Source organism: Lampetra fluviatilis, chromosome 59 (genome assembly GCF_964198595.1).
Source record: "Lampetra fluviatilis chromosome 59, kcLamFluv1.1, whole genome shotgun sequence".
NCBI lineage: Eukaryota > Metazoa > Chordata > Hyperoartia > Petromyzontiformes > Petromyzontidae > Lampetra > Lampetra fluviatilis.
The window spans coordinates 1,740,962-1,767,785 of NC_136333.1; the positions used below are offsets into that span (position 1 = coordinate 1,740,962).

The 26,824-nt window shown below is 58.0% G+C and overlaps 2 protein-coding genes across 2 annotated transcripts in view; both read right to left on the minus strand.

The window, feature by feature from the left end:
- Positions 1-267: 267 nt before the first annotated feature.
- Positions 268-26,013, minus strand: LOC144950754 (transcriptional repressor p66-beta-like). Its single transcript, XM_078880827.1, has 13 exons — positions 25,739-26,013; positions 21,108-21,247; positions 20,992-21,076; positions 19,772-20,348; positions 18,157-18,364; positions 17,172-17,315; positions 16,942-17,079; positions 15,871-15,996; positions 14,721-15,138; positions 12,940-13,136; positions 12,046-12,144; positions 11,856-11,952; positions 268-725 (listed from the first exon to the last, which is right to left on the minus strand). The coding sequence occupies exons 2-13, from the start codon at positions 21,237-21,239 to the stop codon at positions 571-573; spliced, it is 2,376 nt and encodes a 791-aa protein (XP_078736953.1). The 5' UTR covers positions 21,240-21,247; positions 25,739-26,013; the 3' UTR covers positions 268-570.
- LOC144950727 (uncharacterized) overlaps positions 22,380-26,824 on the minus strand; it is a 90,038-nt gene continuing 85,593 nt past the window's right edge. Inside the window, exon 7 of the mRNA XM_078880800.1 lies at positions 22,380-22,399. The gene's annotated coding sequence lies outside the window, so the exon portion shown is untranslated. The remainder of the gene's footprint in view (positions 22,400-26,824) is intronic.

Genomic DNA, 26,824 nt, shown 5'->3' on the forward strand with positions numbered 1-26,824 from the left:
CTGCACGATGCTCTGCATTCGAGTGAAAGTGCTTTATCTTCGTACGTCTTGGTAAAAAAAAATGCAATAAGAAATCTTACCCCACCCCCCCCCCGCCCTCCCCCACCCTCCATTTGTTTCAATATTACAATTATGATTGACGCTCAGCTCCACTACATCACTAACATTTTCAATGTAAAGAGAATGGGCTCTTCCTCTGCTAATACAAGTGCAAAGACACGAACACCACACGGGCCCACAAACCCCCCCCCCCTTCCCCCCCTTGACCACCACGCAATGGTAGTGCCCGCCATGCAATAGTCGTGCCCGGCTGCACCCCTCACCCCCACCTCTGACAGCCGGACTTCACCATGTCACGCAGAGGGGGGGGTGATGGTTCGGGAAGTGCAGGTGGTGTTTGCTAGAGCTCTGCCTCCACTCCACGTCCCCGGCAGGCCGGTCCATCTCGCCTCGTGCGGTGGGAGTTTGTGCGGAGGGAGGGAGTGGTGGTGGTGGTGTTGGGGGGGGGGTGGTGGTGTGCGTCTGCCCCCACCCGAGCGCAACGCCCCGGGCCGGACCGGTCCACTGCGCTCACTTCCACGGGGTTGGCGTGCCGGGTTTGGGCAGCGAGCGGGACGGGATCATGTCGAGGAGGTATTCCCTCTGGCGGTCGGCGGGCGACGGGGAACCCGGCGGTTTGTGGACGCCCATGCTGCCCGGACGCACGTACAGCATGTTCATGCCGGCTGGGGGGGCAGTGGGTGGGTAGGTGGGGACAACACAGTTTGAGTTTCATTCATTGGGATTTACCCTGTGAGCCATTCGGCTCTTGATTTGGGTGCAACCGCAACAAGCAATACAATTACAAGATACGCCTAAAATTCATTGTACACAAATCTAAACATCGCATACGTAAACAATAAAAACACAGGTTTGAAGTTTTCGTGACTGCAGGGATCCGTACTCTGATTCTTTCGGTAAAGTCACGTGGACATTAAATAAAATGAAACCACGAAGTTTCGTCGTGATTTGTGTTGCGCCCGAAACGCCGTGATTTCATTTTATACCTACGGGACTTTACCGAAAGAAGCAAGGAGTACACACACACACACAGGTACCACCCACCCAGTCACTGACACTCCGTTTGCTGGCGAGTGCCGCTGTTGGTATCTCGAGACCCCTGCCGCATGGGAGGCAAGGCACGAAGCCGGTGCGGGTCGATTGAAGCAACCGGGAGCGAGCCGTGTCGATATCAACGTCGTGCGCAAGGAAACACAGCAGTTTTGTTTCTTGTTGTGGTTGTCCCACCTGATGACGATTGCTTGTGTTGCGATCGAAACGTCGTGATCTATTATTTTTCTACCTACGTGACTTTACCGAAAGATATTCTTAGGTTTTTTTCGGTAAAGTCACGTAGGTAAAAAAAATTAAATTAATAAAAGTAAAATAAAAATAAAATAATAGCTGTATCAATTACTTGATACAGCTATCGTGCTGTGACGGTTCCACCTGAAGACGGAGGCTTGTGTTGCCGTGATTTTTATTTGATTTTTATTATTATTATTTTATTTAGATTTTACTTTTATTAATTACATGTTTTACCTACGTGACTTTACCGAAAAAACCTAAGAATATGAATCCTTGCAGTCACGAAAGCTTCAAATCTAGAATTTACCGAAAGAACCAAAGAGTATGGAATATAGAAACTAGGTGACGTTTTGGGCAATGGGCCTTCTTCATAGCACGACTTCACATGCTAAGGAGGAGGGCCGTTACCTGAAACGTCGCCTATTTTATATATTTTATATATTTTTTCCCTTTAAAGGCCACACACACACACGTTGTTGTTGCTGCTGCTGTTGCCCATGCAGCTGCTGCTGCTGTTGCTCACGCAGCTGCTGCTGTTGCTTACGCAGCTACTGCTGCTGTTGCTCACGCAGCAGCAGCAGCAGCGTCACCAGACGGAGCCCGTGTGAGCGACGGCTCGCGGATTTGTGGTCGATAATAAACGTCAAGGGTCGCCACCCGTCTTCGCCTTCGCTTTCTCTGCCTCCCTCGTGCAGTTTTGTGCCACCGGCTCAAGTGGCGCCGCCTCTCATTAGCCATGGAACTCGCGTGAAATGTAATTGCATCACGAGAATGGATTGTGATCGATGAACGGATGCATCAGAGCACGTCACCTCCCCACGCAGCAGGGCAGTGTGGGCGTGGTGAGTGCACAGTGGGTGGTGAGTGTGCACGGTGGTGAGTGTGCACGCTGGTGAGTGTGCAGTGAGTGGTGAGTGTGCACTGCGTGGTGAGTGTGCACTGGGTGGTGAGTGTGCACTGGGTGAGTGTGCACTGGGTGGTGAGTGTGCACTGGGTGGTGAGTGTGCACTGGGTGGTGAGTGTGCACTGGGTGGTGAGTGTGTAGTGGGTGGTGAGTGTGCACTGGGTGGTGAGTGTGCACTGGGTGGTGAGTGTGCACTGGGTGGTGAGTGTGCACTGGGTGGTGAGTGTGTAGTGGGTGGTGAGTGTGCACTGGGTGGTGAGTGTGCACTGGGTGGTGAGTGTGCACTGGGTGGTGAGTGTGCACTGGGTGGTGAGTGTGCACTGGGTGGTGAGTGTGCAGTGAGTGGTGAGTGTGCACTGCGTGGTGAGTGTGCACTGGGTGGTGAGTGTGCACTGGGTGAGTGTGCACTGGGTGGTGAGTGTGCACTGGGTGGTGAGTGTGCACTGGGTGGTGAGTGTGCACTGGGTGGTGAGTGTGTAGTGGGTGGTGAGTGTGCACTGGGTGGTGAGTGTGCACTGGGTGGTGAGTGTGCACTGGGTGGTGAGTGTGCACTGGGTGGTGAGTGTGTAGTGGGTGGTGAGTGTGCACTGGGTGGTGAGTGTGTAGTGGGTGGTGAGTGTGTACTGGGTGGTGAGTGTGTAGTGGGTGGTGAGTGTGTAGTGGGTGGTGAGTGTGCACTGGGTGGTGAGTGTGTAGAGGGTGGTGAGTGTGTACTGGGTGGTGAGTGTGTAGTGGGTGGTGAGTGTGTAGTGGGTGGTGAGTGTGTACTGGGTGGTGAGTGTGTAGTGGGTGGTGAGTGTGCACTGGGTGAGTGTGCACTGGGTGGTGAGTGTGTAGTGGGTGGTGAGTGTGCACTGGGTGGTGAGTGTGCACTGGGTGAGTGTGTACTGGGTGGTGAGTGTGTAGTGGGTGGTGAGTGTGCACTGGGTGGTGAGTGTGTAGAGGGTGGTGAGTGTGCACTGGGTGGTGAGTGTGTAGTGGGTGGTGAGTGTGTAGTGGGTGGTGAGTGTGTACTGGGTGGTGAGTGTGTACTGGGTGGTGAGTGTGCAGTGGGTGGTGAGTGTGTAGTGGGTGGTGAGTGTGTACTGGGTGGTGAGTGTGTAGTGGGTGGTGAGTGTGTAGTGGGTGGTGAGTGTGTACTGGGTGGTGAGTGTGTAGTGGGTGGTGAGTGTGTAGTGGGTGGTGAGTGTGTAGAGGGTGGTGAGTGTGCAGTGGGTGGTGAGTGTGTAGTGGGTGGTGAGTGTGTACTGGGTGGTGAGTGTGTACTGGGTGGTGAGTGTGCAGTGGGTGGTGAGTGTGTAGTGGGTGGTGAGTGTGTACTGGGTGGTGAGTGTGTAGTGGGTGGTGAGTGTGCAGTGGGTGGTGAGTGTGCACTGGGTGGTGAGTGTGCACTGGGTGGTGAGTGTGTAGTGGGTGGTGAGTGTGTAGTGGGTGGTGAGTGTGCACTGGGTGGTGAGTGTGCACTGGGTGGTGAGTGTGCACAGTGGTGAGTGTGTAGTGGGTGGTGAGTGTGTAGTGGGTGGTGAGTGTGCACTGGGTGGTGAGTGTGTAGTGGGTGGTGAGTGTGCACAGTGGTGAGTGTGTAGTGGGTGGTGAGTGTGTAGTGGGTGGTGAGTGTGCACTGGGTGGTGAGTGTGTAGTGGGTGGTGAGTGTGCACTGGGTGGTGAGTGTGCACTGGGTGGTGAGTGTGTAGTGGGTGGTGAGTGTGCACTGGGTGAGTGTGCACTGGGTGGTGAGTGTGCACTGGGTGGTGAGTGTGCACTGGGTGGTGAGTGTGTAGAGGGTGGTGAGTGTGCACTGGGTGGTGAGTGTGTAGTGGGTGGTGAGTGTGCACAGTGGTGAGTGTGTAGTGGGTGGTGAGTGTGCACTGGGTGGTGAGTGTGTAGAGGGTGGTGAGTGTGCACTGGGTGGTGAGTGTGCACTGGGTGGTGAGTGTGCACAGTGGTGAGTGTGTAGTGGGTGGTGAGTGTGCACTGGGTGGTGAGTGTGTAGTGGGTGGTGAGTGTGTACTGGGTGGTGAGTGTGTAGTGGGTGGTGAGTGTGTAGTGGGTGGTGAGTGTGTAGTGGGTGGTGAGTGTGTAGTGGGTGGTGAGTGTGCACTGGGTGGTGAGTGTGTAGTGGGTGGTGAGTGTGCACTGGGTGGTGAGTGTGTAGTGGGTGGTGAGTGTGTACTGGGTGGTGAGTGTGTAGTGGGTGGAGAGTGTGTAGTGGGTGGTGAGTGTGTAGTGGGTGGTGAGTGTGCACAGTGGTGAGTGTGTAGTGGGTGGTGAGTGTGTAGTGGGTGGTGAGTGTGTAGTGGGCGGTGAGTGTGTACTGGGTGGTGAGTGTGCACTGGGTGGTGAGTGTGTACTGGGTGGTGAGTGTGTAGTGGGCGGTGAGTGTGTACTGGGTGGTGAGTGTGTAGTGGGTGGTGAGTGTGTACTGGGTGGTGAGTGTGTAGTGGGTGGTGAGTGTGCACTGGGTGGTGAGTGTGTAGAGGGTGGTGAGTGTGTACTGGGTGGTGAGTGTGTAGTGGGTGGTGAGTGTGTACTGGGTGGTGAGTGTGTACTGGGTGGTGAGTGTGCACTGGGTGGTGAGTGTGCACTGGGTGGTGAGTGTGTACTGGGTGGTGAGTGTGCAGTGGGTGGTGAGTGTGTAGTGGGTGGTGAGTGTGTAGTGGGTGGTGAGTGTGCATTGGGTGGTGAGTGTGCAGTGGGTGGTGAGTGTGTAGTGGGTGGTGAGTGTGTAGTGGGTGGTGAGTGTGCATTGGGTGGTGAGTGTGCAGTGGGTGGTGAGTGTGTAGTGGGTGGTGAGTGTGTAGTGGGTGGTGAGTGTGTAGTGGGTGGTGAGTGTGTAGTGGGTGGTGAGTGTGCACAGTGGTGAGTGTGTAGTGGGTGGTGAGTGTGTAGTAGTTGGTGAGTGTGTAGTGGGTGGTGAGTGTGTAGTGGGTGGTGAGTGTGTAGTGGGTGGTGAGTGTGCATTGGGTGGTGAGTGTGCAGTGGGTGGTGAGTGTGCAGTGGGTGGTGAGTGTGCAGTGGGTGGTGAGTGTGTAGTGGGTGGTGAGTGTGTAGTGGGTGGTGAGTGTGCATTGGGTGGTGAGTGTGCAGTGGGTGGTGAGTGTGCAGTGGGTGGTGAGTGTGCACTGGGTGGTGAGTGTGTAGTGGGTGGTGAGTGTGTAGTGGGTGGTGAGTGTGTAGTGGGTGGTGAGTGTGCAGTGGGTGGTGAGTGTGCACAGTGGTGAGTGTGTAGTGGGTGGTGAGTGTGTAGTGGGTGGTGAGTGTGCAGTGGGTGGTGAGTGTGCACAGTGGTGAGTGTGTAGTGGGTGGTGAGTGTGTAGTGGGTGGTGAGTGTGTAGTGGGTGGTGAGTGTGTAGTGGGTGGTGAGTGTGCACAGTGGTGAGTGTGTAGTGGGTGGTGAGTGTGTAGTAGTTGGTGAGTGTGTAGTGGGTGGTGAGTGTGTAGTGGGTGGTGAGTGTGTAGTGGGTGGTGAGTGTGCACTGGGTGGTGAGTGTGTAGTGGGTGGTGAGTGTGTAGTGGGTGGTGAGTGTGTAGTGGGTGGTGAGTGTGCACTGGGTGGTGAGTGTGTAGTGGGTGGTGAGTGTGTAGTGGGTGGTGAGTGTGTATTGGGTGGTGAGTGTGTAGTGGGTGGTGAGTGTGCAGTGGGTGGTGAGTGTGCAGTGGGTGGTGAGTGTGTAGTGGGTGGTGAGTGTGCAGTGGGTGGTGAGTGTGTAGTGGGTGGTGAGTGTGCACTGGGTGGTGAGTGTGTAGTGGGTGGTGAGTGTGTAGTGGGTGGTGAGTGTGTAGTGGGTGGTGAGTGTGCAGTGGGTGGTGAGTGTGCAGTGGGTGGTGAGTGTGCAGTGGGTGGTGAGTGTGTAGTGGGTGGTGAGTGTGTAGTGGGTGGTGAGTGTGTAGTGGGTGGTGAGTGTGCATTGGGTGGTGAGTGTGTAGTGGGTGGTGAGTGTGTAGTGGGTGGTGAGTGTGCACTGGGTGGTGAGTGTGCACTGGGTGGTGAGTGTGTAGTGGGTGGTGAGTGTGTAGTGGGTGGTGAGTGTGTAGTGGGTGGTGAGTGTGTAGTGGGTGGTGAGTGTGCACTGGGTGGTGAGTGTGTAGTGGGTGGTGAGTGTGTAGTGGGTGGTGAGTGTGTAGTGGGTGGTGAGTGTGCACTGGGTGGTGAGTGTGCACTGGGTGGTGAGTGTGTAGTGGGTGGTGAGTGTGTAGTGGGTGGTGAGTGTGTAGTGGGTGGTGAGTGTGTAGTGGGTGGTGAGTGTGTAGTGGGTGGTGAGTGTGCACTGGGTGGTGAGTGTGTAGAGGGTGGTGAGTGTGTAGTGGGCGGTGAGTGTGCACTGGGCGGTGAGTGTGCACTGGGTGGTGAGTGTGTAGTGGGTGGTGAGTGTGTACTGGGTGGTGAGTGTGTAGAGGGTGGTGAGTGTGTACTGGGTGGTGAGTGTGTAGAGGGTGGTGAGTGTGTACTGGGTGGTGAGTGTGTAGTGGGTGGTGAGTGTGCACTGGGTGGTGAGTGTGTAGTGGGTGGTGAGTGTGTACTGGGTGGTGAGTGTGTAGAGGGTGGTGAGTGTGTACTGGGTGGTGAGTGTGCACTGGGTGGTGAGTGTGCACTGGGTGGTGAGTGTGTAGTGGGTGGTGAGTGTGCACTGGGTGGTGAGTGTGTAGTGGGTGGTGAGTGTGTACTGGGTGGTGAGTGTGTAGTGGGTGGTGAGTGTGCACTGGGTGGTGAGTGTGTAGAGGGTGGTGAGTGTGTACTGGGTGGTGAGTGTGCACTGGGTGGTGAGTGTGTAGTGGGTGGTGAGTGTGTATTGGGTGGTGAGTGTGCACTGGGTGGTGAGTGTGTAGTGGGTGGTGAGTGTGCAGTGGGTGGTGAGTGTGCAGTGGGTGGTGAGTGTGCACTGGGTGGTGAGTGTGTAGTGGGTGGTGAGTGTGCACTGGGTGGTGAGTGTGTAGTGGGTGGTGAGTGTGCAGTGGGTGGTGAGTGTGCAGTGGGTGGTGAGTGTGCACTGGGTGGTGAGTGTGTAGTGGGTGGTGAGTGTGCACTGGGTGGTGAGTGTGTAGTGGGTGGTGAGTGTGCACTGGGTGGTGAGTGTGTAGTGGGTGGTGAGTGTGCAGTGGGTGGTGAGTGTGCAGTGGGTGGTGAGTGTGTAGTGGGTGGTGAGTGTGTAGTGGGTGGTGAGTGTGCAGTGGGTGGTGAGTGTGCACAGTGGTGAGTGTGTAGTGGGTGGTGAGTGTGCACTGGGTGGTGAGTGTGTAGTGGGTGGTGAGTGTGCAGTGGGTGGTGAGTGTGCAGTGGGTGGTGAGTGTGTAGTGGGTGGTGAGTGTGTATTGGGTGGTGAGTGTGCAGTGGGTGGTGAGTGTGTATTGGGTGGTGAGTGTGTAGTGGGTGGTGAGTGTGCACTGGGTGGTGAGTGTGTAGTGGGTGGTGAGTGTGTAGTGGGTGGTGAGTGTGCAGTGGGTGGTGAGTGTGTATTGGGTGGTGAGTGTGCACTGGGTGGTGAGTGTGTAGTGGGTGGTGAGTGTGTAGTGGGTGGTGAGTGTGCAGTGGGTGGTGAGTGTGTAGTGGGTGGTGAGTGTGCACTGGGTGGTGAGTGTGTAGTGGGTGGTGAGTGTGTATTGGGTGGTGAGTGTGCACTGGGTGGTGAGTGTGTAGTGGGTGGTGAGTGTGCAGTGGGTGGTGAGTGTGCAGTGGGTGGTGAGTGTGCACTGGGTGGTGAGTGTGTAGTGGGTGGTGAGTGTGCACTGGGTGGTGAGTGTGTAGTGGGTGGTGAGTGTGCAGTGGGTGGTGAGTGTGCAGTGGGTGGTGAGTGTGCACTGGGTGGTGAGTGTGTAGTGGGTGGTGAGTGTGCACTGGGTGGTGAGTGTGTAGTGGGTGGTGAGTGTGCACTGGGTGGTGAGTGTGTAGTGGGTGGTGAGTGTGCAGTGGGTGGTGAGTGTGCAGTGGGTGGTGAGTGTGTAGTGGGTGGTGAGTGTGTAGTGGGTGGTGAGTGTGCAGTGGGTGGTGAGTGTGCACAGTGGTGAGTGTGTAGTGGGTGGTGAGTGTGCACTGGGTGGTGAGTGTGTAGTGGGTGGTGAGTGTGCAGTGGGTGGTGAGTGTGCAGTGGGTGGTGAGTGTGTAGTGGGTGGTGAGTGTGTATTGGGTGGTGAGTGTGCAGTGGGTGGTGAGTGTGTATTGGGTGGTGAGTGTGTAGTGGGTGGTGAGTGTGCACTGGGTGGTGAGTGTGTAGTGGGTGGTGAGTGTGTAGTGGGTGGTGAGTGTGCAGTGGGTGGTGAGTGTGCAGTGGGTGGTGAGTGTGCAGTGGGTGGTGAGTGTGCAGTGGGTGGTGAGTGTGTAGTGGGTGGTGAGTGTGCAGTGGGTGGTGAGTGTGTAGTGGGTGGTGAGTGTGTAGTGGGTGGTGAGTGTGTATTGGGTGGTGAGTGTGTAGTGGGTGGTGAGTGTGTAGTGGGTGGTGAGTGTGCACTGGGTGGTGAGTGTGTAGTGGGTGGTGAGTGTGCACTGGGCGGTGAGTGTGTAGTGGGTGGTGAGTGTGCACTGGGTGGTGAGTGTGTAGTGGGTGGTGAGTGTGCACTGGGCGGTGAGTGTGCACTGGGTGGTGAGTGTGCACTGGGTGGTGAGTGTGTAGTGGGTGGTGAGTGTGCACTGGGTGGTGAGTGTGCACTGGGTGGTGAGTGTGCACTGGGTGGTGAGTGTGCACTGGGTGGTGAGTGTGCACTGGGTGGTGAGTGTGTAGTGGGTGGTGAGTGTGCACTGGGTGGTGAGTGTGTAGTGGGTGGTGAGTGTGTAGTGGGTGGTGAGTGTGTAGTGGGTGGTGAGTGTGTAGTGGGTGGTGAGTGTGTAGTGGGTGGTGAGTGTGCACTGGGTGGTGAGTGGGTGGTGAGTGTGTACTGGGTGGTGAGTGTGTATTGGGTGGTGAGTGTGCACTGGGTAGTGAGTGGGTGGTGAGTGTGTAGTGGGTGGTGAGTGTGTAGTGGGTGGTGAGTGTGTAGTGGGTGGTGAGTGTAGTGGGTGGTGAGTGTGCACTGGGTGGTGAGTGTGTAGTGGGTGGTGAGTGTGCACTGGGTAGTGAGTGGGTGGTGAGTGTGTAGTGGGTGGTGAGTGTGTAGTGGGTGGTGAGTGTGTAGTGGGTGGTGAGTGTGTAGTGGGTGGTGAGTGTGTAGTGGGTGGTGAGTGTGTAGTGGGTGGTGAGTGTAGTGGGTGGTGAGTGTGTAGTGGGTGGTGAGTGTGCACTGGGTGGTGAGTGTGTAGTGGGTGTTGAGTGTGTAGTGGGTGGTGAGTGTGTAGTGGGTGGTGAGTGTGTAGTGGGTGGTGAGTGTGCACTGGGTGGTGAGTGTGTAGTGGGTGGTGAGTGTGCAGTGGGTGGTGAGTGTGCACTGGGTGGTGAGTGTGTAGTGGGTGGTGAGTGTGTAGTGGGTGGTGAGTGTGCACGGTGGTGAGTCTGTAGTGGGTGGTGAGTGTGTAGTGGGTGGTGAGTGTGCACGGTGGTGAGTGTGTAGTGGGTGGTGAGTGTGTAGTGGGTGGTGAGTGTGCACGGTGGTGAGTCTGTACTGGGTGGTGAGTGTGTAGTGGGTGGTGGGTGTGTAGTGGGTGGTGAGTGTGCACGGTGGTGAGTGTGTAGTGGGTGGTGAGTGTGTAGTGGGTGTTGAGTGTGTAGTGGGTGGTGAGTGTGTAGTGGGTGGTGGGTGTGTAGTGGGTGGTGAGTGTGTAGTGGGTGGTGAGTGTGTAGTGGGTGGTGAGTGTGCACTGGGTGGTGAGTGTGCACTGGGTGGTGAGTGTGCACTGGGTGGTGAGTGTGTAGTGGGTGGTGAGTGTGTAGTGGGTGGTGAGTGTGCACGGTGGTGAGTGTGCACGGTGGTGAGTGTGCACTGGGTGGTGAGTGTGTAGTGGGTGGTGAGTGTGCACTGGGTGGTGAGTGTGTAGTGGGTGGTGAGTGTGTAGTGGGTGGTGAGTGTGCACGGTGGTGAGTGTGCATGGTGGTGAGTGTGCACTGGGTGGTGAGTGTGCACTGGGTGGTGAGTGTGCACTGGGTGGTGAGTGTGTAGTGGGTGGTGAGTGTGCACGGTGGTGAGTGTGCACTGGGTGGTGAGTGTGCACTGGGTGGTGAGTGTGCACTGGGTGGTGAGTGTGCAGTGGGTGGTGAGTGTGTAGTGGGTGGTGAGTGTGTAGTGGGTGGTGAGTGTGCACGGTGGTGAGTGTGCACGGTGGTGAGTGTGCACGGTGGTGAGTGTGCACTGGGTGGTGAGTGTGCACGGTGGTGAGTGTGCACTGGGTGGTGAGTGTGCACGGTGGTGAGTGTGCACGGTGGTGAGTGTGCACGGTGGTGAGTGTGCACGGTGGTGAGTGTGCACGGTGGTGAGTGTGCACTGGGTGGTGAGTGTGCACGGTGGCAAGATGTTAACTACCTCGCCTGGTTTACAGGAGATCGTGGGTTCGATCCCGACCCTGACACCTGTATATTTGGAGTTTGCGTGTTTTCCCCGTGGTCGTGTGAATGTTTACCCGCGTCCTCCGGTTTTTCCCTCCACATTTAGATATACGCGTTTAGGGTATTCGGCTGCGATACATTTCCACGTGATAAGCCACTAAGTTGAGTTATCATTCGTGGCCAGGTCGCCTATGAAAAAGAGCGATTTTGCTCAGTCGACCTTGCCTGGTAAAATAAAAATAGTTTAGTTTTAGATGTTCGCAAACAGCACTTTCCCCAAAAGTCTATTTGGGCTACACGAAGATCTGTGTTTGTTGTTGTGTGTGTGTGGACACGCGCGCACTGCACGTGTGTGCACGTATGTGTGCGCGTGTGTGTACGTGTGTGTGCGCGTGTGTGTGCACGTATGTGTGCGCGTGTGTGTACGTGTGTGTGTGCACGTGTGTGCACGTATGTGTGTACGTATGTGTGTACGTGTGTGTGTACGTATGTGTGCACTTGTGTGTGCACGTGTGTGTGCGCGTGTGTGTGCGCGTGTGTGTGCTTGTATGTGTGCTCGTATGTGTGCGCGTGTGTGCGCGCGTATGTGTGCGCGTATGTGTGCGCGTATGTGTGCGCGTATGTGTGCGCGTGTGTGTGCACGTGTGTGTGCACGTATGTGTGTACGTGTGTGTGCACGTATGTGTGCGCGTATGTGTGTGCGTGTGTGTGCACGTATGTGTGCACGTGTGTGTGCGCGTGTGTGTGCGCGTGTGTGTGCACGTGTGTGTGCACGTGTGTGTGCACGTGTGTGTGCGCGTATGTGTGCGCGTATGTGTGCGCGTGTGTGTGCACGTATGTGTGCACGTGTGTGTGCGCGTGTGTGTGCGCGTGTGTGTGCACGTGTGTGTGCACGTATGTGTGTACGTGTGTGTGCGCGTGTGTGTGCGCGTGTGTGTGCGTGTGTGTGCACGTATGTGTGCGCGTGTGTGCGCGCGTGTGTGTGCGCGTGTGTGTGCACGTGTGTGTGCACGTATGTGTGTGCGTGTGTGTGCACGTATGTGTGTACGTGTGTGCACGTATGTGTGCACGTGTGTGCGCGTGTGTGTGCGCGTATGTGTGTGCGTGTGTGTGCACGTATGTGTGTACGTGTGTGCACGTATGTGTGCACGTGTGTGCGCGTGTGTGTGCGCGTGTGTGTGCGCGGTGTGTGGAGGTACCTGCTCCGCCCAGCAAGCTGCCTGCAGGAGAGTAGGGAGGCCCCATACCCCGCACCCCCACCTGGGGACCCCTCTGCTGCAGCATGGGTGGCTGGGACTGCAGCAGAACAAATGAAAGAAGGGTCAGGAACAGGGCCCACTTATGGCTGGATGTGTGGTGCGTCTTAGTGAATGTGTACATCTCCCTCACCTGCTTGAGCGTGGGCCGGTGGTGAATCACCGACTCTCCCTTCCCCGGAGTTAGGGACGACTGCTGCTGCTGCTGCTGCTTGAACTGCTGCTCAATCTCCTGCGCAACAGCAGCAGCAGCGACATGAATCGCACGGCACGGTCACACACCGCTGCACAACGCCACCACACACGCACCGGGGCACCCGTGGTCGCATTGCGGCTTTGTCAGTGGCTGTGTTGCGGCAGCATCGTGGTGGTGGTGGTGTAGCGAGTGCCCGACGGAGCCGTGGCGGTACCCGCGCCTGTACAAAGGCAGTACGCTCGTGTGTCTGTCGCGGCGCAGCAAAGGAGCAGTGGCGCAGTGGTTAGCACACTGCGCTACCAACCCGAGGTCAGAATCAGAATCTTTATTTATCCTGAAGAAATCCGATGAGCTATGAAGCTCTTCTTCGCACATGTCCAGTAGGTCGGTTCCCGCTCAGGGCCAACAATCGGCAACGAATTTCTGGACCGGTATGGGGCCTCCCCTATGTCGACTCAGCCGTAAACGCGTAGCTGGCACGATGTATCATATCGGCACTGGGGAGACCAAGGCGGCTGGGCGTGGCGCTGGTCACCCATCCCCTTGTGTGCCGTTGCCGGTCTTCATAGGCGCTCGCTAACAGAACTTGCCCAGTTCGCCTGCGTAGGCTACACGGGTGGGAGGATCTGTATTTTGTAGTGGAACCCGGACCCCTGCTGCTGCTACAGTGTAGGGGGGGGGGGGTCACCTGCTCCCGCTATACGGTGGGGGGGATCCGTATGTTGTAGTGGTACCCGGACCCTGCTGCTACTGCTGCTGCTGCTACTGCTGCTGCTGCTACTGCTGCTGCTGCTACTGCTACTGCAACCGCTGCTGCGGTGTGGGGGGCACCTGCTCCTGCTGCAGGGCGCGCAGGAATGCGGCCTTGAGGCGCTCCGTGTGCTCGGCGCGCAGCGCGCGCTTGTGCCCCACGGCGAGGCAACGCTCGCACAGCACCAGGCCACAGCGGTCGCGCGCCCAGCGCGGAGTGAAGTCCGTGCCGCAGTGGCCGCACGCAAACGGCTCCACGTGCAGCAGGCGCACCTTGCCTGCCGTGCGCGGCACACACACGCGCACACACACGCACGCACGCACACATGCACGCACACACACGCACGCATGCACACACACACATGCACACACACACACACGCACACACGCACACACGCACGCACGCACACACACACGCACACACGCACACACACGCACGGTGTTTTAGATTCAAATGTGAAGCGGACGGCACGTGTAAATTACGCAGTTAACAGCCGCAGGATTAACCAGGGCGCAGAGGTCGCAACCGGGTACCCGATACCCGTACCCTACCCGATACCTGGCTACCCGTACCCGGCCGGGTACGGGTACCTGTTTGCGACCCTGGTGCGGCCGGGTACGGGTAAGGAATCAAAACCCGTTTGCGACCTCTGCCAGGGCGGCCTGCCGGATTCGGTTGCGAGATAATAACTACCTCACCTAGTAGACAAAAGGTCGTGGGTTCAATCCCGACCATGATGCCTGTATATTTGGAGTTTACATTTCTCTCTCCCTGTGGTCTCGTGGATTTTCCTCCAGGTCCTCCGGTTTTTCCCTCCACAGTTAGAATCGACATCACGCGTTTAAGAGTACAGTGAAACCTTGGATTGCGAGCAACTTGGTCTGCGAGTGTTTTGCAAGACGAGCAAATTGTTTAAATAAATAATAATTTGATAAACGAGCGAGGTCTTGCAATACGAGCAGTACGTACAGCATACGCTTCGTCTGCTGAGCGTCACGTGATCACAACTGAGCCAATGGTTCTTCTCTCTCTCTCTCGCTGCGGGATTGTGGGTAATCGTCTCCCATGCTCGGTCTCAGTCGGCATGCCTCACTCGTATAGTCAACATCCGTGCGAGCGTAGACTGTTTACTGTAGTATTGTGACCACGTGTGTGTGCGTAAAGAATTGATTTTTCTTGTGTCCAAGTGTTGCGGCTGTTCTTTAGTAGCTGTACTGCAAGTGAAAGTCGTCCTACACAATAACCCTCCTCCTCTCTTCTCTCTCGTCTCCCTCACACCAGCCACGATTAAATGTAATTAATAAATTTGATTGCTTTGTATTAAATTTAAATTATACAAATATAAAAAGGTATTTTGTATTAATCATTTTTATATGAATAAAGTATTTTGGGGTTGTGGAACGAATCATCTCAGTTTCCTCGATTTCTTATGGGGCAATTCGCTTTGATATGCGAGTGCTTTGGATTACGAGCGCGTTTCCGGAACGAATTATGCTCGCAATCCAAGGTTTCACTGTATTTGGCTGGTGTCAATTTCCACGTGATAAGCCACTTCGTAGAGCTATCATTTGTGGCCAGGTCGCTTCTGAAAAAGAGCTACATAGCTCAGTGGGCCTTACCTGGTCAAATAAAAAATAAAGGGTTTAGTTTTATTTCGATTTAAAGCTTTCGTGACTGCAGGGATTCATCTTCTTGGTTCTTTCGGTAAAGTCACGTAGAAGGGAAATAATAAAATAATAAAAATAATAAAATTAAATTCTCACGACGTTTCGGCCACAACGCAAGCAGCCGTCCTCAGGTGAAGAACAGGTCTGTCGGAAAGACCGACGTCGGCCCCTCCCGGCGCCCCGCGGGCCCTCACCGTTGCCCTGCAGCAGCGTGGTGACGGCCTGCTCGAGGCCCAGCAGGTAGATGAATTCGGCGTTGACGGCGCTGGGCATGAACGCGAGCTCGGGCGCCGGCGGCTTGGGCGGCGGGATCTCCAGCAGCGTCTTCTCCAGCTGCTTGCGCAGCGCCAACTTGGCGGCCGCCTGCCGGCTCGCCGGGGACTCGGCCAGCACGCCCCCTCCGCCGACGCCTCCCCCCCCGCCACCGCCACCCCCGCCACCCACCCCGCCCCCCATGCCCGCCGGCCCCTTGGGCTGCTGGTGCGAGGGGAGCGATCCCGCCGGTCCCTGGGGGCCCCCCATGCCACCGGCGGGGCTCACCACCAGCCCGGATTTGGAGCCGGTCGCCACGGAGACGGCGCCCCCGCGGCCCCCCATAGACATGGCGGGGTGCTGTAGGAGGGCGCGGAATGGGGGGGGGGGGCATCGTCAGCGATGTCACCGCCGCCGCGGCACTGAAACCGCGAGCGTGGCCTACACAACAAAGACTCATTTCCTGGCAGCGGTATCAGCCGCATCACCTCTACATAACTAAAGGCTCAGTCCCTTTCACACGCACCTTTACAGCAGCCGCACCTAGTCTACGCAACAAAGGCTCATTCCTAACAGCGTGCTTCAGCCGCACCGAACCTCACAAAAATACTATCTAGAGCCTACCTTGGCTCCTCCCAACCTCAACCAGTATATATACAAGGACTGTTTTCTTGGAATTTCTCTCACTTGATACAGCTATCGTGCTGTGACTGTTCCACCTGAAGACGGAAGCTTGTGTTGCCTCCAAAACGTCGTGATTTTTATTTTATTTTTATTTTACTTTCATTAATTTTAATTTTTTACCTACGTGACTTTACCGAAAAAACCTAAGAATATGGTTGGGGGTGGCAGCCAAGCTCAGTCGGGGCGCGTCCCGACCCGTAGCGCCGTCACTATCGGCTCCGATGGGTAACCAGTAGCCGCACGAGAAAACCGGTTCAAACCGCTTGCCGCACGGACAAGCTCCTCGAGCGATAAGCACGACGAGATGGAGGCAGCCGCCATGGCTGTGGTCTCGCCACGTCAGCCCTCAACCACACCGAGCCACGCTGCCCGACGTGAGAGAGAGAGAGTGTGAGCTGCTGTGGGAACCTGGCTGTAGGATGGCTTGTTTGCCGCGGAGACGTGCATGCCAGCGTTCTGCTGCATGGAGCGAGGGGAGGGGGCCCCCGGGCGGGGGGCCAGTAGCAGAGGAGGGGGGGCACGCACCACCGACCCCTGGAGAAGGGGGGCGACAACGGTGAGATTGCCACACAACCGCACACAACGATACAGGCCATGTAGAGTGTCGAAGGCTCTGACAGGAGGTTACAGGACAGACCCAGGTGCCATGGGTTGAATGACCGAAATGACTGACAGATGCACACCACCTGTGCTCCCAACTGTGCCATTCACACTCTCACTCGCCCCCAGCAGACTTACATTCACCCCCAATCATTCGGACACCCTCAACACTTTTACACAACTAACCCTCATGTACTCTCTCCCACACAACAACAGCAACACCCGCCGTTCGCCGCTAAGTCACGGTGACGTCACTAGGGTGGTCGTGCCAAGCCAGGTGCACCTTGGGGCCACATGAAGTGTCGAAGGCTCGCTGACAGGTCATGGGATAGACCCTGGTGCCATCGGCTGACTGCGATGATTGGCAGATGCACCAGCTGTGCCCCCTACTGTGCAAACGTTATGCATTTTAGCCGCCCAGTACTCAGCTCGTTGCGAGCGTCGCTCCTCCGCCCTCCGTTGTTGTTGGAGGGCGTCTGCCTCCAACTGACGAGTAGCGTCCTTCACGAGCCTCCTCCACACACTCACAAAGATCCCCATATACCCTGAACAGGCTGTTAGGGCAAGTGCTGTTAGCGAGCACCTACGAAGGCCGGCACGGCACACGAGGGGGTGGGTGGCCAGCACCACGCCCGGCCGCCTTTGTCTACCGAGTGGCGATGTTTACACACCGTACCAGGTAGTCACTTGAGGCTGAGTTGACCTAGGGGTGGCCCAGGAGCAGTTCCGATAATCACCGCTGTTGTTGGCCATGAGCGGGAATCGAACTCGGGACGGCAGGTTCATAGCGCGATGTGCTAACCACTACACTACCGCCACTCACCCTCTCTCACACCCCCACTCTCACACCCTCTCTCACACCCCGACTCTCACCCTCACCTGGGATCCGCGTAGCAGGGGGGGCATGATGCTCGTCTTCCCGGGGGGCTGGGGGAGTGGCCGGGCGGGGGTGCCCTGCCCCCCCCTCATGAGTGGGGGGGGGCCTCCCCCCGGCACTCCGTGCCTCTCCAGGGGGCCCTGGCGACAACGAGCGCAGTGGGTGAGTGTCCGCGGCGAGTGTCCGCGCGAGGTCAGATTGGCGTTGCGTGGTGGGTGGGTGGTGAGCGTACCCGCAGCTGGCTGTTCTCCTTGTGAGACGTCGTGTGGATCTGGCTGTGTCTCAGCTTCTTCAGCAGCACAAGCTTCGTCTCCTCCAGACGCAGCTCATCAGCAAGCCGCTTGATGAGGCGGGACCGCTCCTCCGAGCAGAAGCGCTGCGGGGACACGGGGCAGAGGACCGGCTTCAACACGGGGCGGAAAGATGGCCTCAACAACACAGAGGGGAGAGCTGGCCACATTACTCAGCAAAGCTTATTTATCACGGGAAAGGCCAAAGACTCTTAATCGGGAGCGTCCTGCTACATTGGGATGTTTAGGCAGCAGCAATGTAAACACATTCCTGCGGAGGGAGCTGGTAGGAACGTTGTTGGGTTGCTCGGTCAATGGCCTGCAGGGTCAACGGCGGCGTGGTGTATTCCGCAAATATGGCCGACTGTGAGGGCGGGCACAAGCCGGCGTGAGTAGGTTAAACGTTGAGTTTTATAAGGGCACCACGGGGTGACCAGCCCCTCCCCACCCAGCCCCACCCCTCCCACCCAGCCCCTCCCCACCCAGCCCCTCCCCACCCAGCCCCTCCCCACCCAGCCCCTCCCCACCCAGCCCCACCCTCCCCACCCAGCCCCTCCCCACCCAGCCCCTCCCTCCCCACCCAGCCCCTCCCTGCGCGACGGACGGACGGACACAATAATCCCCTGTGGGCTGGTGTAACCAGGAGGTTCCTACCAGTATTATATGCTGTGTGTGTGTGTTTGGCTATGGGAGGAAACCGGGGGAACCCGGATCAAACTCAAGTGGAACAACGGGAGAGAGAACATACAAACTCCACACGGAGCGGAATCGAACTCGGGTCCTTCTTGCTGCTGTGAGGCGGCACAAGTGTCACCACAGCGCTGCCACCCTTGCCCCACCCAAGGTGCCTCATGCCCCAACCAAGGTGCCTCATGCCCCACCCAAGGTGCCTCATGGCGCACGGTGACCCTTGGCACCTTCACAAACCTTCAGGTCCTCCGGGCCTGTGATGCCGTTAGAGTGGCCACCACCACCGCCACCGCCTCCACCGCCTCCACCACCTCCACCACCGCCGCCGCCTCCTCCACCATGGTGGTGGTGGTGGTTGTTGTTGTTGTTGTGGGGGCTTGACGACTCGTTATCCGACAGAACGATCACTTCCGGGGTCGGGGGTCGCTTGTCGCGCTTGAGGTCCCTGGGTAACGGCACGCGGTGGAGGAGGTGGTAATGGTGACAGAATCAGAATCTTTTATTTAGACTGAAGGAATCCGATCAGCTGCATAGCTCTTTGTCACAGATGTCCAGGAGGGGCGGAGTCAGCGAGTGACAGCGCCAGCGCCGTGGTTCCCGGAAGCCGGAGACGCAGCTCACTGACGGGAGAAGTCTCACGTCTACAGAGGTTCAGGGTTCAATCCCCAGAGGCCACCCTGGCTAATACCACCGTACGCATCAACCATGACAACATTCGGCAGCGTCTCCTTCGCCGCGAGCGCTAAAGATCCCATGACATTACTAGAGAAGGAGCAGCAGGCCGCCTGTGTGTGCCCGCGTCGCGGTCCGCATTTTTCCTGTCACTAGTAACACATTCCTCCTGCGGAGGGAGCTGGTAGGAACGTTGGGTTGCTCGGTCAATGGCCTGCAGGGTCAACAGCGGCGTGGTGTATTCCGCAAATATGCCCGACTGTGAGGGCGGGAACAAGCCGGCGTGAGTAGGTTAAACGTTGAGTTTTATAAGGGCACCACGGGGTGACCAGCCCCTCCCCACCCAGCCCCACCCCTCCCATCCACCACCCAGCCCCACCCTCCCCACCCAGCCCCTCCCCACCCTCCCCACCCAGTCCCTCTCCACCCTCCCCCTCCCCTCCCCCTCCCCTCCCCACCCAGCCCCTCCCCACCCCACCCAGCCCCTCCCCACCCAGCCCCTCCCTCCCCACCCAGCCCCTCCCTGTACGACGGACGGACAGACGGACACAATAATCCCCAGTGGGCTGTTGGTATAATCCGAGGGTGCTGTGTATGTGTGTGTATAGTGGGGAGTGGTGGCGCAGTGGTTAGCGCACTGTGCTACAAAACCAGCGACCCGAATTAAATTCTTGCTCATGGCCAACATCGCTTACAAATATATTAATCGGTCCACGCCTGTGAGATGTTAAGTCCCTCGCCTGGTATGCAGGAAGTCGTGGTTTCGATCCCGACCCTGACCCCTGTATTTCCTTTTCCGCGTGGTCGTGTGGATTTTCCTGCGGTTTCCCCGGTTTTCCCCTCCATATTTAGAAATATGCGTTTTCGAGTATTTGACTGCGATACATTTCAACATGATAAGCCACTTCGTTAAGCTATTATTTGTGGCCAGGTCGCTTCTGAACAAGAGCTCTAAATCTCCTCAGTGGGCCTTAGCTGCTAAAACAAGAACAGCTTATGGTAGTTAAGTCCTGGGCCTCGCCTAGTAAACATCAGTACTGGGGAGACAAAGGTGGCTGCCACACCACCTCGTGCACCGTGTCAGCCTTCATAGGTGCTCACTATCACCACTTGCCCCCACAGTCTGTGTGCCTTGCCACGGGTCACCTTCGTCTGTGTGCGAGCTGTGCGGCGCTCTCACCCGCGCGCCGTCGACATGTCCACGGGCTCCTCTCCGCCGCCGCCGCCGCCGCCGCCACCACCCTGCACGTTCTCCTTGCCCGCCCTGGCCCTGGCACGGGCGGCACGGGCCGCGGCCAGCGCCGGTGAGCGCTGCTGCTGCTGCTGCTGCTGCTCCTCGCTCCAGTCGGGCGGCTCTGCCTTGACCCGCACCGCGGCGGCGGCGGCATCAGCGGCGTCGGGCGGTGACGGTGCAGGCGGCGCAGGCGGCGGTGTGGGGCCGTCGCGGCGAGCCTCGGCCTCCGGCACGGGGCTCCGGTTCGCCGGCTCTGGCTCCGCGCTCCGCTCGGGTTCCATGTCCGGCGGGACGCTCGCGACGGCGACGGCCCCGGTGCCATCAGGCGGAGCGGCCGGGTCGGGCCGCCCTCCCTCCTCGTCCAAGGGTAGGCGCTCTGGGGGCTCTAGGGGCGCCGGGGGTGACGGGGGGGCCGCGGATGATGGGGGTAATGGGGGCGATGGGGGCGATGGGGGCGATGGGGGCGATGGGGGCGATGGGGGCGATGGGGGCGATGGGGGTGATGGGGGCGCCAGCTCCGTAGCTGAAAGACAGGATGCATCCGGTCCCACAGCCCCAGTCACGTTGGATGAGTAACGGACTCACCGAGCGGCGGTCAATTCACCGAGCACCGTGAGGATACATTCTGGTGAACCTCGCGATCCACCACCAGAAAGCTTTGACCAACAATTACCCGGATGGATGTATCCCTGGCAGTTGCAGGAATTCTTCATCTGGGATATTTTTTTTATTTGTCATCAGCTACAATGAGAATTGTTGTCCGGTTATTTGAGTGTTTATTCAGATTTCTCCTGAGATCTACAACAAGTAATTTTGCTATCCACTTATTGGCCACCACGCGACTCAACCGAACACCTGACACAAGAACTGATGAAGCAGCAACCAATTTTTGTTATTGGAAGATGCCAGGCACCGGCCGCCAAACCACGGGAAACTCACCGCAGTGCACGGTGAGTGCCGAGCTGCGAGTGGGTGAGCGGTGAGCGTGGTGATGAGTGATGAATGGCTGTGTGTGGTGAGTGTTGAGTGGCGAGTGCCGGTGAGCGTGGTGATGAGTGATGGATGGCTGTGTGTGGTGAGTGTTGAGCAATTTAGTGGCGATCGATGAGTGGCGAGTGCCGGTGAGCGCTAGTGAGAGTGGTGGTGAGAGTGGTGGTGAGCGTTACCGGGGGCCCCCTCTGTGCTTGGCCGCCTCCCGGGCTCCGCGTCCGCTGGGGGCTCCGTGCGAGGAACCTTCGCCGCACGCTCCTCCTCCTCGCCCCCCAGCGTGCCCCCCCCTGGCGTGCCCCCCCCCAGCGTGCCCCCCCCCCGGCGTGCCCCCCCCCGGCGTGCCCCCCCCCGGCGCGCCCCCCTCCGCGTCCCCGTGGAGATCCTCACGGCCGCGCTTCACACCTCTGTCCAGCACCTCCGCCATGAGTGCAGCTGTAACCACAGCACAACCAACACCGTCACAACCATGAACACAAACTCCGTGACCACCAAAACGCAATACGACTACATTCACCACCGTAAACACCATCACGACCACCAAATCTGATCACACACTGGTAGACACACCCACAGCAAAACCACCACCATCACTACACACGCCACCAGAAACACAACCACCACCACCATGGGTGCCAGTGCCCGAAAAACGAAAACTATTTTTAAATCCTTTATATTAAGTTCACTTGCTTGCTTGCTTGCGCGCTTACGACCGTGCAAATCTTTCGGTCGTTTTTTAACCCACTTCCCGTGATCCAATCGAGCGGACATTTTGCACACAGACTCGTTGTGCGTGACAATTTATTTTCGTGAAAAAAAATTCCAAAATTTTCCACTTTTTAGGAAAAACTAAAATTTCATATTTAATTTAAAATACCAATGTGATAAAAATGAAACTCTTACTCAAGAAAAACAGAAATGAATAATAAACTAAAACCAATGCCACGCATATAAAGGATTTATAGTGAAAAACTTTGTTTTTACGGGTAAATTTTTATTCTACCAGGTAAGGCCCATTGAGCTACAGTATGTAGCTATTTTTCAGAAGCGACCTGGCCACAAATGATAGCTCAACGAAGTGGCTTGTCACGTGGAAATGTATCGGAGCCAAAATTCTAAATGCGTGCTTCGGAATTTGGAGGAGGAAAAAAACGTAGGACCCGGAGAAAAATCCATGATACCACGGGGAGAACATGCAAACTCGAAATATACAACAGGGGTCAGCTTTGAACCCACGATCTCCTGCATAGCAGGCGAGGTAGTTAACATCTCGCCACCGTGGCGAGACCCCAAGGGTGTGCGGCTTCTTTTTTCAATTAGACTGCATGGGCTCCTCACCCAAGCCCTGAACCCGCACCAAACTCACCATGAACATATTCTTAGGTTTTTTCGGTAAAGTCACGTAGGTAAAAAATTAAAATTAATAAAAGTAAAATAAAATAAAAAGCACGACGTTTCGGAGGCAACACAAACTTCCGTCTTCAGATGGAACCGTCACAGCACGATAGCTGATACAGCTATTTAATTTATTTTTACTTTACTTTTATTAATTTTAATTTTTTACCTACGTGACTTTACCGAAAAAACCTAAGAATATGAATCCTTGCCGTCACGAAAGCTTCAAGTCTAAAATCACCATGAACACTCACCACGAAGCACAAACCCCCAACCCTTCCACCCAGGCCTGGCCTTTACCATGACCCCAGCCCTGACTCTGTACCCAGCCCTGACCCTTAAACCCAACTCCAAACTCGACTGCATTCTTGACCCTAATCCTGACCCCAAACCCAGTCATGGCTATACTACCCCTCCTCCATAACCCCAACCCCATTCCCGCTGCCCCCTCTCATCCCCAGGCCCCACTACGGGGCCATGACTCCACCCCACGCTCACCGACAGCGCCACACTCACCCACACCACGCTCACCTACACCACGCTCACCCACAGCGCCACACTCACCCACAGCGCCACGCTCACCCACCGCACGCACACCCACACCACGCACACCCACTCCACGCTCACCAATACCACGCTCACCCACTCCACGCTAACCCCCACGCACACCGCTCGCCCACACCTCACCCCACACACCCACACCTCACCCCACACACCCACACCTCACCCCACACACCCAAACCTCACCCCACACACCCACACCTCACCCCACTCACATCACCCCACACACCGACACCTCACCCCACACACCCACACCTCACCCCACTCACATCACCCCACACACCGACACCTCAACCCACAAACATCACCCAACACACCGACACCTCACCCCACACACCTCACCCCACTCACCACTCACCCCACACACCTCACCCCACTCACCTCACCCCACACACCGACACCTCACCCCACTCACTCACCCGACTCACCCCACACACCCACACCTCACCCCACACACCTCACCTCACACACCTCACCCTACACACCTCACCCCCACACCTCACCCCTCACCCCACACACCTCACCCACACCCCAAACACCTCACCCCACACACCTCTCCCCACACCCCTCACCCCACACACCTCACCCCACACACCCACACCTCACCCCACACACCCAAACCTCACCCCACACACCCACACCTCACCCCACTCACATCACCCCACACACCGACACCTCACCCCACAAACATCACCCAACACACCGACACCTCACCCCACACACCTCACCCCACTCACCAGACTCACCCCACACACCTCACCCCACTCACCTCACCCCACTCACCTCACCCCACACACCGACACCTCACCCCACACACCTCACCCCACTCACCCGACTCACCCCACACACCCACACCTCACCCCACACACCTCACCTCACACACCTCACCCTACACACCTCACCCCCACACCTCACCCCTCACCCCACACACCTCACCCACACCCCAAACACCTCACCCCACTCACCCCACACACCTCTCCCCACACACCTCACCCTACACACCTCACCCCCACACATCACCCCTCACCCCACACACCTCACCCACACCCCACACACCTCACCCCACTCACCCCACACACCTCTCCCCACACACCTCACCCCACTCACCTCACCCCACACTCCCCACACACCTCACCCCACAAACCTCACCTCACACACCTCACCTCACACACCTCACCCACACCCCACACACCTCACCCACACACCCATACAACTCACCCACACACCTCACTCACACACCCACACCTCACCCCACACCTAACCCCACACACCTCACCCCCACACCTCACCCCACACACCTCACCCACACCCCACACACCTCACCCACACACCCACACAACTCACCCACACACCTCACCCACACCCCACACACCTCACCCACACCCCACACACCTCACCCACACCCCACACACCTAACCTCACACACCTCACAGCTAACCCCACACCCCACACCTCACCCCACACACCAACACCTCACCCCACACAACCACACCTCACCCCACACCACACAACTCACCCCACTCACCTCACCCCACACACCTCACCCCACTCACCCCACACACCTCTCCCCACACACCTCACCCCACACACCTCACTCACCCCTAACCCCACTCACCCCACACCTCACTACACACCTCACTACACACCTCACTAACCACACACCTCACCTCACCCCCCTCACCCCACACACCTCACCCCACACACCTCACACACCCCACACACCTCACCTCACTCACCACACACCTCACCTCACCCCACACACCTCACCCCACACACCTCACCTCACCCCACACCTCACCTCACTCACCACACACCTCACCTCACCCCACACACCTCACCTCACACACCTCACCCCACACACCTCACCTCACCCCACACACCTCACCTCACCTCACCCCACACCTCACCCCACACACCTCACCTCACACACCTCACCCCACACACCTCACCTCACCCCACACACCTCACCTCACCCCACACACCACACCTCACCCCACACACCTCACCTCACACACCTCACCCCACACACCTCACCTCACCCCACACACCTCACCTCACCCCACACACCTCACCCCACACACCACACCTCCCCACACACCTCACCTCACCCTACACACCTCACCTCACCCCACACACCACACCTCACCCCACACACCTCACCTCACCCCACACACCACACCTCACCCCACACACCTCACCCCACACACCACACCTCACCCCACACACCTCACCCCACACACCTCACCTCACCCCACACACCTCACCCCACACACCTCACCTCACACACCTCACCCCACACCTCACCCCACACACCTCACCCCACACCTCACCCCACACACCTCACCCCACACACCTCACCCCACACACCTCACCTCACCCCACCCCACACCTCACCTCACTCACCACACACCTCACCTCACCCCACACACCACTCACCGCACACACCTCACCCACACCTCACTAACCACACACCTCACCACCCACTCACCCCACACCCCACACTCACCTCCCCCACTCACCCCTCACGCGCTTCCCCCGCGCCCCCTCCCGCCCGCCCGTCCCCGCCCGCGGCCGCCCCCTCCAGGAGTAACGGGGCCCTCTCGTCGCCCTGATCCCCCCCCCCTCCCCCCCCCCGGGGTCCCCTCGGCGGACCCCCTAAGCCGGACCCCCACAAAGCAGGCTGAGGCCCCTACTGTACATACAGTACTCAAGTCTGGTTCGCGACGCCGTACGCGACGCGACAGCTGAGGGGGGGGGGAGAGGGGGGTGTGGGGACCCCCTTTAGGGGTGCTGACCGGCCAAACCGCGCGACCCCCGATTAGGGGACCGCCTCAGCAAGGGGGTGCCCCCCGTCCTCTCTGCTGCCCGTGGCCTGGGCCTCAGGCTGCGGCCGCCGATTCAGGCGATGCGGGGGTCACCGGCTCCAGACCCCGCGCGCCGAAGTCGGGGGGGGGGGGTTGCGAGCGGCACCTGGGGCGGAGAGCGGCGCTGTCGACGGAGCGAGGATGAGGGTCGACGAGGGGGGGACGGGGTCCCCCTGGTGAGTGGCGGGGGTCGGGGGGGGGTCCCTGCCCAAAGAGGGGGTCCCTTGCGGGGGTCCTTACGGGGGTCCCCGAGAGGTTTTTTTTTTTTGCGCCAAAAAATTTCTTCTTCTTTCTCGGGCGCGGAGGAGCGGGGCCCGGGGCCGCGTGACGTCACCGGCCCGGCCGGCGTCACGTGGCTCGGCGGAGCGCGAGGCGCGCGCGCGCCCGCGTGCTCGGTAATCGGTTAACGGTTACCGGATGACGGTTACCGGTTATCGGTTATCGATAACGGCGAGGAGGGGAACCGTTACCCTGGCTCGCCACGAGAAGGCGGCTCCAGCAACGGGAACGAATCTCCAGCCGTGCCATTGTCCACAATGAGGATCTCTTCATTTCGACTGGAGGAATCCGATGAGCTAGCAAGCTCTTGTTTTGCACGGATGTCCGACAGGACAAATTGTTCCCCCCCCCATCGCAGGCGGTCGTGGGGGGTTTTTTGTGCCCCCCCCCAGAGTGCTACGATTACCTCCCACGCGGACAAAAACACATTCATCTGCGGAGGGAGCTGGTAGGAACGTTGGGTTGCTCGGTCAATGGCCTGCAGGGTCAACGGCGGCGTGGTGTATTCCGCAAATATGCCCGACTGTGAGGGCGGGCACAAGCCGGCGTGAGTAGGTTAAACGTTGAGTTTTATAAGGGCACCACGGGATAACCAGCCCCTCCCCACCCAGCCCCACCCCTCCCACCCCCCACCCAGCCCTACCCTGCCACCCAGCCCCTCCCCACCCAGCCCCACCCTCCCCACCTAGCCCCCCCCCACCCAGCCCTTCCCTCCCCACCCAGCCCCTCCCTTCACGACGGACAGACGGACACAATAATCCCCTGCGGGCTGCTGTAACCAGAGGTTCCTACCAGTAACATTCAATAAACTGGGCGACAACACCTTCCTATGTAGAGGACCGCAGAGCTCGGGAAATTGTTTGGGACTGTGGCGCCCACAGTTCACCGCCCTGCTGCTGCCTCCCCGCTCCCC